This window comes from Zootoca vivipara, chromosome 7 (assembly GCF_965207765.1).
Source record: "Zootoca vivipara chromosome 7, rZooViv2.hap1.1, whole genome shotgun sequence".
Taxonomy (NCBI): domain Eukaryota; kingdom Metazoa; phylum Chordata; class Lepidosauria; order Squamata; family Lacertidae; genus Zootoca; species Zootoca vivipara.
In genome coordinates, this window is record NC_142590.1 from 20,001,988 (window position 1) to 20,016,369 (window position 14,382).

Below are 14,382 nucleotides of genomic sequence, written 5' to 3' on the forward strand. Positions count from 1 at the left end.
TCTTTAGGGACCCAGGTGGCGCTGTGGTTAAACCACTGAGCCTAGGGCTTGCTGATCAGAAGGTCGGCGGTTCGAATCCCTGCGACGGGGTGAGCTCCCGTTGCTTGGTCCAGCTCCTGCCAACCTAGCAGTTTGAAAGCACGTCAAAATGCAAGTAGATAAATAGGAACCGCTACAGCGGGAAGGTAAACGGCGTTTCCATGTGCTGCTCTGGTTTGCCAGAAGCGGCTTTGTCATGCTGGCCACATGACCTGGAAGCTATACGCCGGCTCCCTCGGCCAATAATGCGAGATGAGTGCGCAACCCCAGAGTCGGTCACGACTGGACCTAATGGTCAGGGGTCCCTTTACCTTTATATACTCTTTAACCTGCATATTAAAGGCTCTTTGTCTTCTTTCCCTTGGAGGTTCCCCAGCTAGTTCCTTCCACCATTGATCTGTGTCCAACAAGTCCATGACATTTGGCTTATGGCCCTCAGAAGGCTGCCCAGAAGGGAATGTGGCCCTCAATATTGAAAAAGGTTCCCCACAACTAGGGTATGCTGTCTATTAGAAGTCTTTTTACCTGTCCAAATTTGTTGCCGCTGCCATATGAGCCACTCTGCACAGAAAAAAATTGTTACAGAAGGATTACTTTAAGATATGTGCACAAAGATACTTTCTATATTATTTCTAATTTTATTTCCTCTGTGTATGTGTGTTGGCGGGTGGCCCTCAGGCTTCCCAGGTGAAAAAGTTTCCCCACACCTAGAATATACTGTCTATTACTAGCATATATATTATATACAGTGGTGGTACCTCCGTTTACAAACTTAACCCATTCTGGAAGAGCGTTCTTAAACAGAGGCATGCTTTCCCTAATGAGGCCTCCCACCGCCAGTGCCCTCCCACCGGTCGGCTTCCGTTTGTCTTCCAGGGCAAAGTTCACTAGCCAGAACATCGTTCGTTAACAGGACTGTTCGAGGTACCACTGCACTTTATAAACTGTCTATTAAAAGTGTTTTTACCTGTCCAAATTGGTTGCTGCCACCACCGTATGATCCACTCTGTAGAGAAAACATTTATTAAAGAAGGATTACTTTAATATATCCACACCAAACTATTTTCTATATTATTTCATATTTGATTTCCTATATCTCTGTCTGCTGGCTTTACAAGAGCCTGCCGGTCAGTATCACACAATTCAAAGATGGCGTTAACTCTTTATTAGCTAAACACAACGTCCACAGACTCGGTTGAGTGTCAGGCCTAATGAGCAGAGCAGCTCATTCCCAGTGGTCTTACTACATGAATAATCAGCTGCCAAGACTGAAGGTCCCTGCCTCTCCACAGCCACCTAAGTCCCATCCCCTCCAAGGCTTTCCCCAAGCAATCTGAGACTATGCCTACTTGAAGCCAACCTCTCCTCTGCCCTTTTCATGCCTCTTCTGGTACTGGGGGACGAGAGCTCGTCGCAGCAGGAGAGGGAGACACCGATGCCTCTTCACCAGCCAGACTCATCTCTGCCTCTTGGCCTTCCTCCTCTCCTGCTTCCTCTCCTACTTCTGAACTTCCCTCTACCACAGCCTCTTCCTGCTCACTAAATCCTGTTGCCTCCTCATCTTCTGACACCTCCTCTTCCCAGTCTTCTCCCTCTGACCACTCTTTGTCAACCCACCACCAATCCCCAGGCTCTTAGTCTTCTTCCCTTGGGGGTTCCCCAGCTAGTTCCTCCCACTATTCCTCTGTGTTCAACAAATCCATGACATTTGGCATGTGGCCCTCAGAAGGCTGCCCAGAAGGGAATGTGGCCCTCAAGACTGAAAAAGGTCCCCCACGACTAGGGTATGCTGTTTATTAGAAGTCTGTTTACCTGTCCAAATTTGTTGCCGCTGCCATATGAGCCACTCTGCACAGAAAAAAATTGTTACAGAAGGATTACTTTAAGATATCTGCACAAAGATACTTTATATATTATTTCTAATTTTATTTCCTAAATGTCTGTGGGCTGGCGTGTGGCCCTCAGAAGGCTTCCCAGATGAGAATGTGGCCCCCGGGCTGAAAAAGTTTCCCCACACCTAGAGTATACTGTCTATTATTAGCATATATATTATATATAAACTGTCTATTAAAAGTGTTTTTACCTGTCCAATTTGGTTGCTGCCACCACCGTACGATCCACTCTGCAGAGAAAACATTTGTTACAGAAGGATTAATTTAATATATCTGCACAAAGCTACTTTCTGGACCAGGACCTGCAGCCCTGCAGTAACTCCTTGGGGACTACCGTCTCCCCCGCTCTGAGGACTTGTTGCTACTGCTGCCGGGGGGGGGAGGTTGCCAGCCCCCCCCCCCCGGGAAGAGGACAGAAGAGAGTTCTGCAAGTTCTGCAAGAACCAGGTCCCTGGGCGAGCAGGCACATTGGGAACACAGAAGTCCATGGAGGAGCAGGTCAAGTCTGTGTCCAGGGCAGCTGTCTACCAGCTCCATCTGGTACGTCAACTGAGACCCCACTTGCCCACAGACTGCCTCGCAGATGCATGGTGCATGCTCTAATTATCTCCCACTTGGATTACTGCAATGCGCTCTACATGGGGCTACAACTAATCCAGAATGTGGCAGCTAGACTGGTGACTGGGAGTGGCCGCTGAGACCATATAACACCGGTCCTGAAAGACCTACATTGGCTCCTAGTACGTTTCCGAGCACAATTCAAAGTGTTGGTGCTGACCTTTAAAGCCCTAAACGGCCTCCGTCCTATATACCTGAAGGAGCGTCTCCACCCCCATCGTTCAGCCCGGACACTGAGGTCCAGCTCTGAGGGCCTTCTGGCGGTTCCCTCACTGCGAGAAGCAAAGTTACAGGGAACCAGGCAGAGGGCCTTCTCGGTAGTGGTGCCCGCCCTGTGGAACACCCTCCCATCAGATGTCAAGGAAAGAAGCAGCTATCCTATTTTTAAAAGACATCTGAAGGCAGCCCTGTATCAGGAAGGTTTTAATGTTTGATGTTTTATTATGTTTTTATATGTACTGGAAGCTGCCCAGAGTGGCTGGGAAAACCCAACAGGATGGGCTGGGTATGAATACTAAATTATTTATTTATTTATTATTTCTATTTCATTTTTACTTTTACTTCCCATATCTCGATGTGCTGGCATGTGGCCCTCAGAATGCTGCCAGATGAGAATGTGGCCCTCAGGCTGAAAAACGTCCCCTACACCTAGAATATACTATTACTAGCACATATATAAACTATAAACTGTATATTAAAAGTGGTTTTACCTGTCCAAATTGGTTGCTGCCGCCACCGTATGATCCACTCTGCAGAGAAAACATTTATTACTACAAAAGGATTACTTTAACATACCGTATCTGCTTTCTATTTTATTTTTTTATATCTCTGCATGCTGGCATGTGGCCCTCGGTAGGCTGCCCAGAAGTGACTGCGGTCCTCAGGATGGAAAAGATTCCTCGCATCTGGCATACAGTACAATCATGTCTCACACGCATTTAACTTGTGTGATTTCAACCTTGCATGGTTGAAGGCCAGCTGGCTGAAACCACACAGATTAAATGCATGGAAGGTAAGGAGCTTAAAAACTCTTTTTGCACTTTCCTGGCACAGAAAGAACTTTTAATCTCTCTTCCTTACTTATCAGGCTTTGGGATGCTCTCGTGAGATCTTAGGGAAACTTCGACAGTCCCATGAGAGCATCCCAGAGCCTGGAAAGCTGGGCAGAGAGCTTAAAAGTCTTGCTTGTATACTATGACTAGAACAGATCTTGCACATATTATATAAGCTATAAATGAAAAAAAGCTATTTTTACCTGTCCATATTGGCTGTTGCTGCTGCCATATGAACCAACCTATACAAATAATAATAATAATAATAATTGCAAAACAGATTTGGTTGCCACTTTGAAAGTTATTTTCTATATGTAGAAGCAGAAATGGAATGATTTTTTTTAGGAAATCCATCAGTTTTATTACACATCAAAAGCTTTTACCTGTCCATATTGGCTGCTGCTGCTGCCGCCGCTGCTGCTGCCGCTGCCACCACCAAATGATCCACTTTGTCCGGGCTATGGAGAAAACACGCATTACTTCGAAGTATTCAAAATATTACATTAGCAACTATTCCTGCTTAGACCCACTAAGTGACACATGGGTGCTTCTGAAAGCGCAAACTCCTAGGTGGCAGCAGGTGGCAGTACAGTCATACCTTGGAAGTCGAATGGAATCCATTCCGGAAGTCCATTCGACTTCCAAAACATTCGGAAACCAAAGCACGGCTTCTGATTGGCTGCAGGAAGCTCCTGCAGCCCATCGGAAGCTGTGGAAGCCCCATCGGACGTCCGGCTTCCAAAAATAGTTCACAAACCGGAACAGTCACTTCTGGGTTTGCTGCGTTTGGGAGCCAAAACGTTCGAGAACTAAGCTGTTTGAAAACCAAGGTATGACTGTATTGGATAAGCTTTCAGTGGAAGTGAATTATGTGGAACAAGGGCAATTGTGTTTGCCTATTTATGCATTCTATTAGCAATATATATATATATACAGAGAGGAAGAGCCTCACCTGTCTTTCTGCTTTGTTGAATGGTGGTATAGAAATGTTTTGTTTGCTTAGAAAAGAAAAGTCTTCAAAAGCTGCCAGGGATTGCCTAGGGTCACATAGTTAGGAAGAGGTCCCATATTAAGGAAAAAGGGACTGAGTAACTCTGGAAATGGGGCTTTAGAGAGCAGTGAACAGGTGGGTGTGAACATTTGGGCTCTGCAGAAACTCCCTGCTTTTCAGACCGGAAATGCTTAACTGTGGACATTTGGTGTAGCTATAGCACACTCCCATCCACAGACACCTTGCTCCACGTTTTCACCTGTTAGTGTAAGACCATAGAAAACATAGAATTTTTACCTGTTGACAGTTGCTACTGCTGGTTATTTTACCGGTATAACCATCCTGGAAGGAAAATAATAATACATTTTAAGGCACTCTGGTTTATTTAAACTTTTGCTTAAAGTAATGCATAATATGCTATCAGTTAAAGATCCAACTTCAAAAGCCAGCAGGGAAGTTGGCACTTTATAGCCAAATATCTTAAACTAAGTTAACAAACAAGGAGAATGGGACATACCAGTCCACAAGGATTATTGTTGCTTCCTTGAGAATATGAACCACCCTGTGGAAAGTTGGAAGGGAGAAAAAAACCAAGTTACTTCCTTTCAATATTTCATAAATCAAGGTAAATTCAGTCTATGAAAGAATATAATTAGGGCTGGGGAACCTCTGGACCAAGGGCCCAAAGTGGAAGAAAATGAGGGTGGGAGAAGGAAATGACATCACGTGATTGGCAGGGGGAGGAATTTGGCTAAAAATGGCCTCAGGCGCCATTTGAAGAGACCTGGTGGGCCAAATAAAGCCCATGGTCCAAAGGTTCTTTCCCCAGTACTGCTAAAAGAGAAGCGAAATGATTATCCAGTTGAAAATAAGTGGGTACTCTCCAAATACAAAATGGGCAACAGTTGCACACTTAATTGAAACCACCAGTTGTGACCTCCGTGAGAGTCCTTGCAGGAGGTGGAGTGTTGGAAACTGTTACATGGACCCATAATGGTCTGGTCAGGCATAAACCATACGAATGGGCACTCGAGCATCGTTATCGGCTTTTGTACAGGGAGCAGCAGCTATGTAGAATTGGGACCTATGCTCTTCATGTTAGGGACGGGGAAGCTGTGCCCATTGGGCTCCATCTCCCATCTGCCCCAAACAGCACAGCCTATAATCAGCATTGTAGTCCAATTTAGACTTGCAGTCCAACTTAAAGGCCCACAGGTGACCCAAATGTGTGCTAGACCATCATGCTAATGGGGAATATACAATATGCAATTTACCTGTTTGCTTCCAGTTTGCTGGGACGATGAGCCGCCCTACAAGGGAAAGAAGGAGCAAAAGCAGTCTTTACTTGTGAAAGGGGACCTTTTCAAACGGTGCATTATTATTATTATTATTATTATTATTATTATTATTATTATTTTAAAAGAAGCTCTACCTGGCTACTCCCGTAAGTTTGTTGGGATGATGATCCACCCTACAAGGGAAAGAAGGAACAAAAAAGGTATTCTCTCACAAACTGGGACCTTTTCAAATTCCAAATGATGCAGTGTTTTTAATAATAATACTTAGTCCATAGTAATATAGGAAGGTTCAAAACTGTTCTACCTGGCTACTTCCATAAGATTGCTGAGATGATGATCCACCCTACAATGGAAACAATACAAAAACCAGTGTTTTCTTGGAAACAGGGAAATGGCAAATGATGCGGTATTCATTTTTTTAGCAAAATGGGTTAAAACGTAGGGAAATGAAGAGCCGCTTTACCTGGGAACTTCCATAAGTTTGCTGGGATGATGATCCACCCTGAAAAGCAAATAATTTAAAATACTGTATATTGTCAGAATATTAAAAAAGATTGGCACCTTGAACACCAACAAAAATATGAAACATTTGTTAAGGGGAGTAAACGAGGGCTGTATCCTGTATATAGCCACGTTATGCTATATCACTGCAACGAGGAGGCAAACAACAAAGAATAATATAGAAATTTACGATAAATTAGAACCATTAAAAATGCCACATGAAGGAATATTTTCAGTAGGAATCCTTTACCTGGATACTTCCAGAACTTTGCTGAGATGTTGATCCACCCTGTGGGAGAAATAATTAATAAAAACATTAATTTTGTAAGTGTGGACCTGCATCTACACTACTTTCGGTACAGTAGGATGGGGTGCTGGCTTCCCCCACTGTGGGGGTCCCAAGTACATTAATGTGGAAGAAATCCCAATACAAAATTATAGCTGCCGAGTCAGGGCAAAAGATTTCCTGAAATTAAGATCCATGCTGGACACAGGCTTTCAAAGAATTCAGAGCAGAGGAATCTTACCGGTTTGCAAGGATTGCCATCAGTTGTATAGCCCTAAGAGAAAATTAGGAACATTAATATTAATCACCCTCTTCAAAAACAAAACATACTTTTACTTCTGGTGGACATTTATATCGTTCTTCAATTCCATTGGTCAAGAAGAGATTGTGTCAATTAATTAAACTACTAACTAGGCATTAATTGTCAAGCTGACAAAGACTTAATAGACAGACAAATACGGTCTGCACAGATAAATTACATTTGCTATGGGTTCTTCAACCAGTATTTATTAGCGTGCCAAGGCCCCGTTCCCTAAATAAACACACAGACACGAGTATTTTGGTTTATGGGTTCAAATAGGCCACAACTTTATTGGTTACAGATGTGAGTGGTTTGGCTTATGCATTGGGTAAAGCCAGACTATATCTTGACTGCTGCCCATTTGCAGAGAGTCCATCTAAGGGTAAACCACCAATAGGGAGAGCCTTATGACTTTCATCATACAGAGCCACCCCAAAGGGTCTCCGTTGGGTTGTGGCATGGCCCTAGCCCATGTATGGGCATTGGACAGAATGGATTCCTTTAACAGGATACCCTTAATGAGGAGGGGCAGGAGGAGTCTCCCCTCTATCCAAACGAAGGCTTACCCAATGCCTACCTCACAAAGTTGTGATGATTGCCGCAAGGTAGGCGAAAACCAAATGGCTGGTGCCAATTTGCCAAGTGGAAAAAATTCCTATCTGGCACCAACAATATGGCAGCCAACTTTTGTCCATAGCAAGGTCATATCAGAGCAAAGCATGAAAAGAGGGTGGATGGGATTGGAAGATCCGGCGAAAGGGCAAGAGAGGAGGTTAAATCTCATGTGGCCACACACCCTACTGGCACTGATTGGCCAGCGGGGTCACACTAGGTCAACTCTCCACTCCCACATCTCATCAATGCAGTGTCCCAGATCCCTGGCCGCAACGTCGCCCACCGGAAAAGGTGAGTGGGCTTATTTAATAGAAGGTATATTCCACTTGGTTTTTTGTTTTGTTTTGTTTGTTTTTTACAAATACCTTGCAACTTATGCACATTTAACTTGTGCGCATTCCGCTTTACGTGCTTGCCAAAAGAATAAAATGTTTTTTTTCAAGGAGATGGAAATGGGGTGGGTGCCCAGGAAAAAAAGACTTTGGCAATTGCACCCACCACTGAACCCAATGTGTTTTGACTAAGCGTGATTTCGGCTTTAGGCACAATATCCAGAATGTAACCCCAGCCTAAGTTTAGAGTTGCCTGTAACTGAAAGTGGTTTACAAAAGGAACCAGCAGAAAGCTAAACTGCTGGCAACTGATGATAACTCTATGGTGCAAAAATTATTATAGAAATCTGAATTTTTAATTTTGAAACATCACCCACAATGCAATAAATCAGAATGGATACAAAAAGCTGTTTGTCAGGAAAAAAACCAATGTCAAATTAAACCAGTACTCGTATTATTCAATTTTCTTCATCTGCTTACACTAGGGACAATGAAACAAACCACTCTTTTAACACTAAAAGATATGGCACAGTTTTGGCAAGTTCCTCCGTCACGCATTTGTGGCAATTCTTACCTGGCCGCAGATGCTACCTCCAGCTTTAGAATGGGATCCGCTGCCCACAACCGAACTCGAGGATCCACTGCCAGCAACAGAACCAGGAGATCCACTGCCTCCAAAAGTAACAGAGACCCCACTGTTGCCAACTGAAGTCGAGGATCCACTGCCGCCAGCTGAGTTAGGGTATCTGCCGCCACCAACTGAGCCAGGAGATCCACTGCCGCCAAATGTCACAGAGACTCCACTGCCACCAACTGAAGTAGAGGATCCACTCAGCTAAAGCACATACACACAAAGAACCTGGTCAACATTAAAGAATGCCGTCACCTGTACTTTTCAACCTGAAATCTGTTATCTTGGGGAGGGAATAGCATGAAGAAGGGCCATTTTCAGTGGCGACACCCCACCTATGGAGCAGTCTCCGAAAGGAAATCAGGCAGGCCCTCCCCTTTCTGTATTCAATAAAACCCATATAAAACTTTCAGTGAGAGCTAGTGTGGTGTAGTGGTTAAGAGCGGTAGACTCCTAATCTGGGGAACCGGGTTCGCTTCCCCGCTCCTCCACATGCGGCTGCTGGGTGACCTTGGGCTAGTCACACTTCTTTGAAGTCTCTCAGCCCCACCCACCTCACAGGGTGTCTGTTGTGGGGGAGGAGGGGAAAGGAGATTGTTAGCCGCTTTGAGACTCCTTCGGGTAGTGATAAAGCGGGATATCAAATCCAAACTCTTATTATTATTATTATTATTATTATTATTATTATTATTATTATTATTATTTATCCTGGCTCTGCACAAATTTTTATGAATATTTTTACGCTGCTGGTTTTAAATGCTGCCTTTAGTGTGTTACAGAGCTGGTTTGAATTGGTTTTTAAGTAACGTTGTTATTATTCTGAGCTGCAAAAAATCTTATCAAATATCGAAGCAGGCAAGAGGAACATTCTAACATAAGATAAGCTCACAGAGCTCGGTGTGTTTTAAGAGACACATCCCTCAAAGGAGCAGAAATCAAGCTGCAGCCATATGAATGTGTTTACCGTTTTGCAGGCTTGGCTGTTGTAGGAGGATGAGGTCTGTGAAGTAGAAAAAGAAAGAAATTACTTCCTGAATTAACACAACTAATATGCTAACTTGCATAAAAATTTCAGCATCTGTTAAAAGTTATCTGATGAGTGTAAGGTTACTTAAAGACGAAACAAAACATTTCTTTTAAAAAATAAATAGTGAAATAGTTAGGAGCCATGGAGTTTATGCCTAGTACAGATATATACTATCTGTAATTATTTACATTTTTGTGGAATTTCCTCAGTACTGATATACAACTGCAGACACATATACACTGGTGTTTCTTGTTTTGTTGCTTGGTCCTTAAAGCAGTTATTGGAAGTTTGATGCATTATTGGTCGTTCAGATAGTCTTCCTTCCAAACTTATTTATTTCTTGGACGAAAGGCCAACGTCCGTGGTTAGTTGGTATCCAACTCAGAGGTGAAACAGCACTTACCTTATCACAAACGTGCCCAGGTCGTCCACTCTAATTAGGGGGGAAATAGAAGCCATTGTAAAACAAATCTTTCAAATGCAATGTAACACCACGTTAGAATAAAATCCTGCACACATTACAGTCAAGACTGTTTATTAAGCAAATTTCTGATCTTGAATATAAACGCTAATTGGTTTTGTGATGTGAAGTGAACATTACCGAGAAACACAACTGTTATCATTTTTGTCACTTAGAGGGTTTAGTGCAGCTACACTATAGTTACCTGGATGGTTATTCGGATGTCGTCTTGGGGTTTTGAGCCCTGAGGGGGAGAAGATGATTTTAAAAAACCCAACAATTTTGCAATCAAAGTGCAGGCAGCAGAATGTCCTATAGCTACAAAGATTTGCCTAGATGACAATTTTTATTAAAATGTAATTTAATAACAGAGGGCATATAACTGTGGTGAACTAGTCACATGTTGTACCTGCCCAGGTGACAAGCTGGATGGGAAAAATAAATATTTGTTCCATGAACAATGTTATCGGTGATCTCCCTCTCATAAACCAAAGCAAGAAGCAAGTTACCACAACAATGATCTGCACTGTTATAAAAGCATCGGGGCAAGTGCAATTATATAACTAAAGAAATATAAAGAGAAAATCGCAACTAATGTTCTTAGAAAGAGGATATAACGCATTTGAACTCTGCTTAAAACCAGGAGTATTCTATAGCAATTTGCGTGCTTGAAAACTCACTTGCTTTCACTGAAGCTAAATTCTGATGTGTGAGAGAGAGATCAGCTCTTTTTCCCACACATGGTTTGCACCATATCTTTATAAATTGACTTTTACAGGTCAGAATCCAGCATGCTCAGGGCAACCGGCATGACTAAACCATGGTGTTGCTGGAGGTGGGTGTCGTTTAAGAAATAAAAGTCTGACATTCCTTGGCTCTTTGGGGTCCTCTTCACAAGCTTTAGGCTATGTTGTTGTATTTTGATTTTACAGATGGGAAAGTGCGGCTGAGTGGTGATGATTGTTAACTTTGGATGGGCAAATATCTCTATTTTGATCTTTCTTCATTTCTCATTTGACCACATTCCTCCACCAGATTGCAACTTTTACCGTATTTATTTATTTTGCTATGTATTGTTTCTTTAGCGGTCAAGAGAGGAAGCTTACAGCTCTCATCCATGAGGTGTGGAGTTTACTGCCTATTCTTTCAATGCTGAATTTACTAATTCTTCACAATCTGGAAAAAAAATTACACCGCCATCGCAACAGCACATGCTGCTTTCATGGCTCCTGAGTTGTTAGCAATTTAGACTGTAGCTCAGGTGTTTGGCACATGTTTCCACAGTACTCTGTGAAAGCAGGTAATCTGCAAATGCAAACAAGGACCCAGAATCAAGCTGTTAATTGTTACAGAGAAGCCTATAGATGGCAAAGAAAAATTAAAACGTACCTGGACCTTGATTTTGTCCCCATATATAGTGCTCTGCAAAGGAACCGGAAACTAATTAGTTCAACACAGAGGAGTACCTGCCTTCTTGAAAGAAATACTTGCTACCTTTGTGTGTTCTCCATTCATAAAGTGATATCCCTTATGCTGCATAATATCCTACTTCTGGGACACGGGTGGCACTGTGGGTTAAACCACAGAGCATAGGGCTTGCTGATCAGAAGGTCGGCGGTTCGAATCCCCGCAACGGGGTGAGCTCCCGTTGCTCGGTCCCAGCTCCTGCCAACCTAGCAGTTCGAAAGCACGTCAAAGTGCAAGTAGATAAATAGGTACCACTCCGGCGGGAAGGTAAACGGTGTTTCCGTGTGCTGCTCTGGTTCGCCAGAAGCGGCTTAGTCATGCTAGCCACATGACCAGGAAGCTGTACGCCGGCTCCCTCGGCCAATAAAGTGAGATGAGCACCACAACCCCAGAGTCAGTCACAACTGGACCTAATGGTTAGGGGTCCCTTTACCTTTATCCTACTTCTACATCCTGAACCCTGTGTCATCATTACACTGAAGTGGAGTGTTCTGAGCACAAGCTCTCAAGTTACCGGTTCAAAACAATAAACCTCTCCTCTCGCTTCATTCAAAAAGTTTTTGCATCATAGCGCTCATCTACAGTTCTTCTTGTCCCACAGCACCCCATCCCTGTGGGGAAAACCATTCTATAGTGCTCAATCAAGCAAATGGCAATTCCCTTACGAGTGAGGGTTCCCAAGCAGAGTAGAAATGCTTACCTGAATGTGTTTGTATTTAGAGTTGGCAAGTTGCTAAAAGGGAATCAGAAACCATTTTATTTGTACTGCGTATGCACACATCACATCATTATTCTCATAGCCATGACTTTGTGCTGCGATAATGATTAGGAAGAGGGGTTAGAAGAATGTTTCTTTTGTCAAAACAAACCAGCTGATAATTAGGGCATCCTTGAAATGGGAATAAACTCAAAGCCGTTTCACGGAAATAAAAATGAATTGTTTATAAAGACCTTTAGGCAGAATGATGAAATGAGAGTGTCCAGCAAGAAAAGTAAACGATGCTTTATTTGAAAGCAGACCCCAAAGTTGTTCAGGAATGAACAGTGGAATCTTATGCGTGATTCATCAGAAGTAACCCCCACTGAATTTAATCTTGCTGAAGAATCAGCTAAACAAATTAACAAAATAGGTTTCTTTTTTTGCAGGGGGCATTTCATGAAAACCATTTCTCTTCAAATGACTGAGAATGTTTTTGCACAATTTCATACATTTTTGACTGGCTTGGGCATTTAGTAAGAAAGCAAAGCGGGAGTACAACATAGGGTTGGCATATGTCCCGAATTTCCTGGACACAGCTGGGATTTGGCTGTCAGAAGCTGTGTCCGGGTAGAAATTGCTGAAATGTCTGGGAAAATCTGGACCTATGGCAAGAAGCGTAGATTTTGTCAGAAGTGTAGGTTTTGGCGAATTTTCTTATAAATTGCTCAAAAACATCTTTTAAAAAAATAGATTTTGCAAAAAGAAAAGAAAAAGCAACTCTAGTACAACATATGTTGTAGTTCCACAGGTACCCATGCCTAAATTTCACTTCCAGAAATAATTCTAGGAACGGAAGAATTCTTGCGTTGAATTAGCTTAAGAGCAAGAAAAATGAAAAATTCTTACCGACGAGTAAGTGTTGCGCTGTGAAAACAACAGAAATACAAACAATTAGCCATTCCCAAATAACTTTCCCCACATTAATGAAAACCTCAAAGCACAAAATGATATTTTAAAAGAGCTTACTTCGGGTGGATAGGGCTGGCTCGGAGCATACACTATGACCTGCCAAAAAGGAATAATCATCAAATGACAAGTTAAATTGGGTTGAATTCAAAATACATTTGCTGTTCTGCCTCAGGTGGCAAAACATCTTGAGCCACCCCTGCTGAGGACAGAATGGCTGCACCGATCTTCATCCCAGCTGTTGCTTAAATCAGTAGGAAATTAATTCAGAAAGAGATACATACCTTCCCTTGGTTTGAAACTGTTGAAACGGACTGTAAGAAAAACAGAAAGCAAACACTGAATACTTTGTTCTCTTGTGCTCAGCTGACTGGGCTGCCCTATGTCACCTAGGGCAGGAATAGGGAACAGTTTTCCACTGAAGGGCCACAGCCCCTTCTGGGCATTATTTCAGGGGCCGCATGCTAGGGGTGGGCAGAGCCAGAGGTAAATGGGGATTTTAGCTTTCTATAGCAGGCTAGTTTCTACACACCCACCCACCCTCTATCCTCCATCCCAGCAAGCAAGAAGCATTATCGGAGTTCAAGGACACATTCCAAGCAGGCAAAAACACTCAGGCAGGGTGTCAAGTAGGGATGGGGAGAGATGTGGCCTATGGAGACAGTGCCTGGGGGCCACATTTGGTTCCCAGCTTTGAGGTCCCTCATCCTTGCCCTAGTACTTCCTTTCTAGAAGGCCTGTTCCACATTTTTGGACCCCTTTGATGCAGCAGTACTAGTTGATTGCTCTGGCCTGCAAGCACTCCAACTGGAGAACAGCCTTTACCAAAGGTGTCATGGGCTTTGAAGACATTTGAACTCAGGATTAAAGGGAGAAAAGTGCAAAGAGGAAGGCATGCTTGGAAAACCCTCACCATGATCAACTCCTGCCCAGAAACCTATGTCCCACCCTGTGGAAGGACGTGTGGATCTAGAATTGGCCTCCACAGTCACTTACAGACTCACTGTTAAAACCTTGCTTATGGAAGACAATCTTACTTGCTATGAGTGATTGAAGAAGAAGAAGAAGAAGAAGAAGAAGAAGAAGAAGAAGAAGAAGAAGACTAGTTGATTGCTAGTTCCTTACCTGTCCATAGGAACTGCCGCTACCATAACTTACACCAGGCTGCATAAAAAAGAAACTTCAGTTACTTCTTTATAAAAGCCA

At 43.1% G+C, this 14,382-nt stretch overlaps 1 protein-coding gene across 1 annotated transcript in view; it reads right to left on the reverse strand.

Moving 5' to 3' along the window:
• The window catches only part of LOC118088317 (uncharacterized), a 49,361-nt gene extending 35,034 nt beyond the window's left edge, over positions 1 to 14,327 (reverse strand). The window contains exons 1-25 of the mRNA XM_088673584.1: positions 14,302 to 14,327; positions 13,461 to 13,515; positions 13,237 to 13,275; positions 13,117 to 13,134; positions 12,211 to 12,243; positions 11,433 to 11,465; positions 10,249 to 10,287; positions 9,987 to 10,016; positions 9,521 to 9,556; positions 8,500 to 8,760; positions 6,919 to 6,951; positions 6,642 to 6,680; positions 6,354 to 6,392; positions 6,195 to 6,233; positions 6,025 to 6,063; positions 5,867 to 5,902; positions 5,110 to 5,154; positions 4,890 to 4,934; positions 3,985 to 4,059; positions 3,805 to 3,843; positions 3,260 to 3,298; positions 2,123 to 2,161; positions 1,852 to 1,887; positions 1,007 to 1,045; positions 565 to 600 (exon numbers count right to left, since the gene is read on the reverse strand). Coding sequence (XP_088529710.1) covers positions 565 to 600; positions 1,007 to 1,045; positions 1,852 to 1,887; positions 2,123 to 2,161; positions 3,260 to 3,298; positions 3,805 to 3,843; positions 3,985 to 4,059; positions 4,890 to 4,934; positions 5,110 to 5,154; positions 5,867 to 5,902; positions 6,025 to 6,063; positions 6,195 to 6,233; positions 6,354 to 6,392; positions 6,642 to 6,680; positions 6,919 to 6,951; positions 8,500 to 8,760; positions 9,521 to 9,556; positions 9,987 to 10,016; positions 10,249 to 10,287; positions 11,433 to 11,465; positions 12,211 to 12,243; positions 13,117 to 13,134; positions 13,237 to 13,275; positions 13,461 to 13,515; positions 14,302 to 14,327 — 1,188 coding nt within the window. The remainder of the gene's footprint in view (positions 1 to 564; positions 601 to 1,006; positions 1,046 to 1,851; positions 1,888 to 2,122; positions 2,162 to 3,259; positions 3,299 to 3,804; positions 3,844 to 3,984; positions 4,060 to 4,889; positions 4,935 to 5,109; positions 5,155 to 5,866; positions 5,903 to 6,024; positions 6,064 to 6,194; positions 6,234 to 6,353; positions 6,393 to 6,641; positions 6,681 to 6,918; positions 6,952 to 8,499; positions 8,761 to 9,520; positions 9,557 to 9,986; positions 10,017 to 10,248; positions 10,288 to 11,432; positions 11,466 to 12,210; positions 12,244 to 13,116; positions 13,135 to 13,236; positions 13,276 to 13,460; positions 13,516 to 14,301) is intronic.
• Between the last annotated feature and the right edge of the window lie 55 nt (positions 14,328 to 14,382).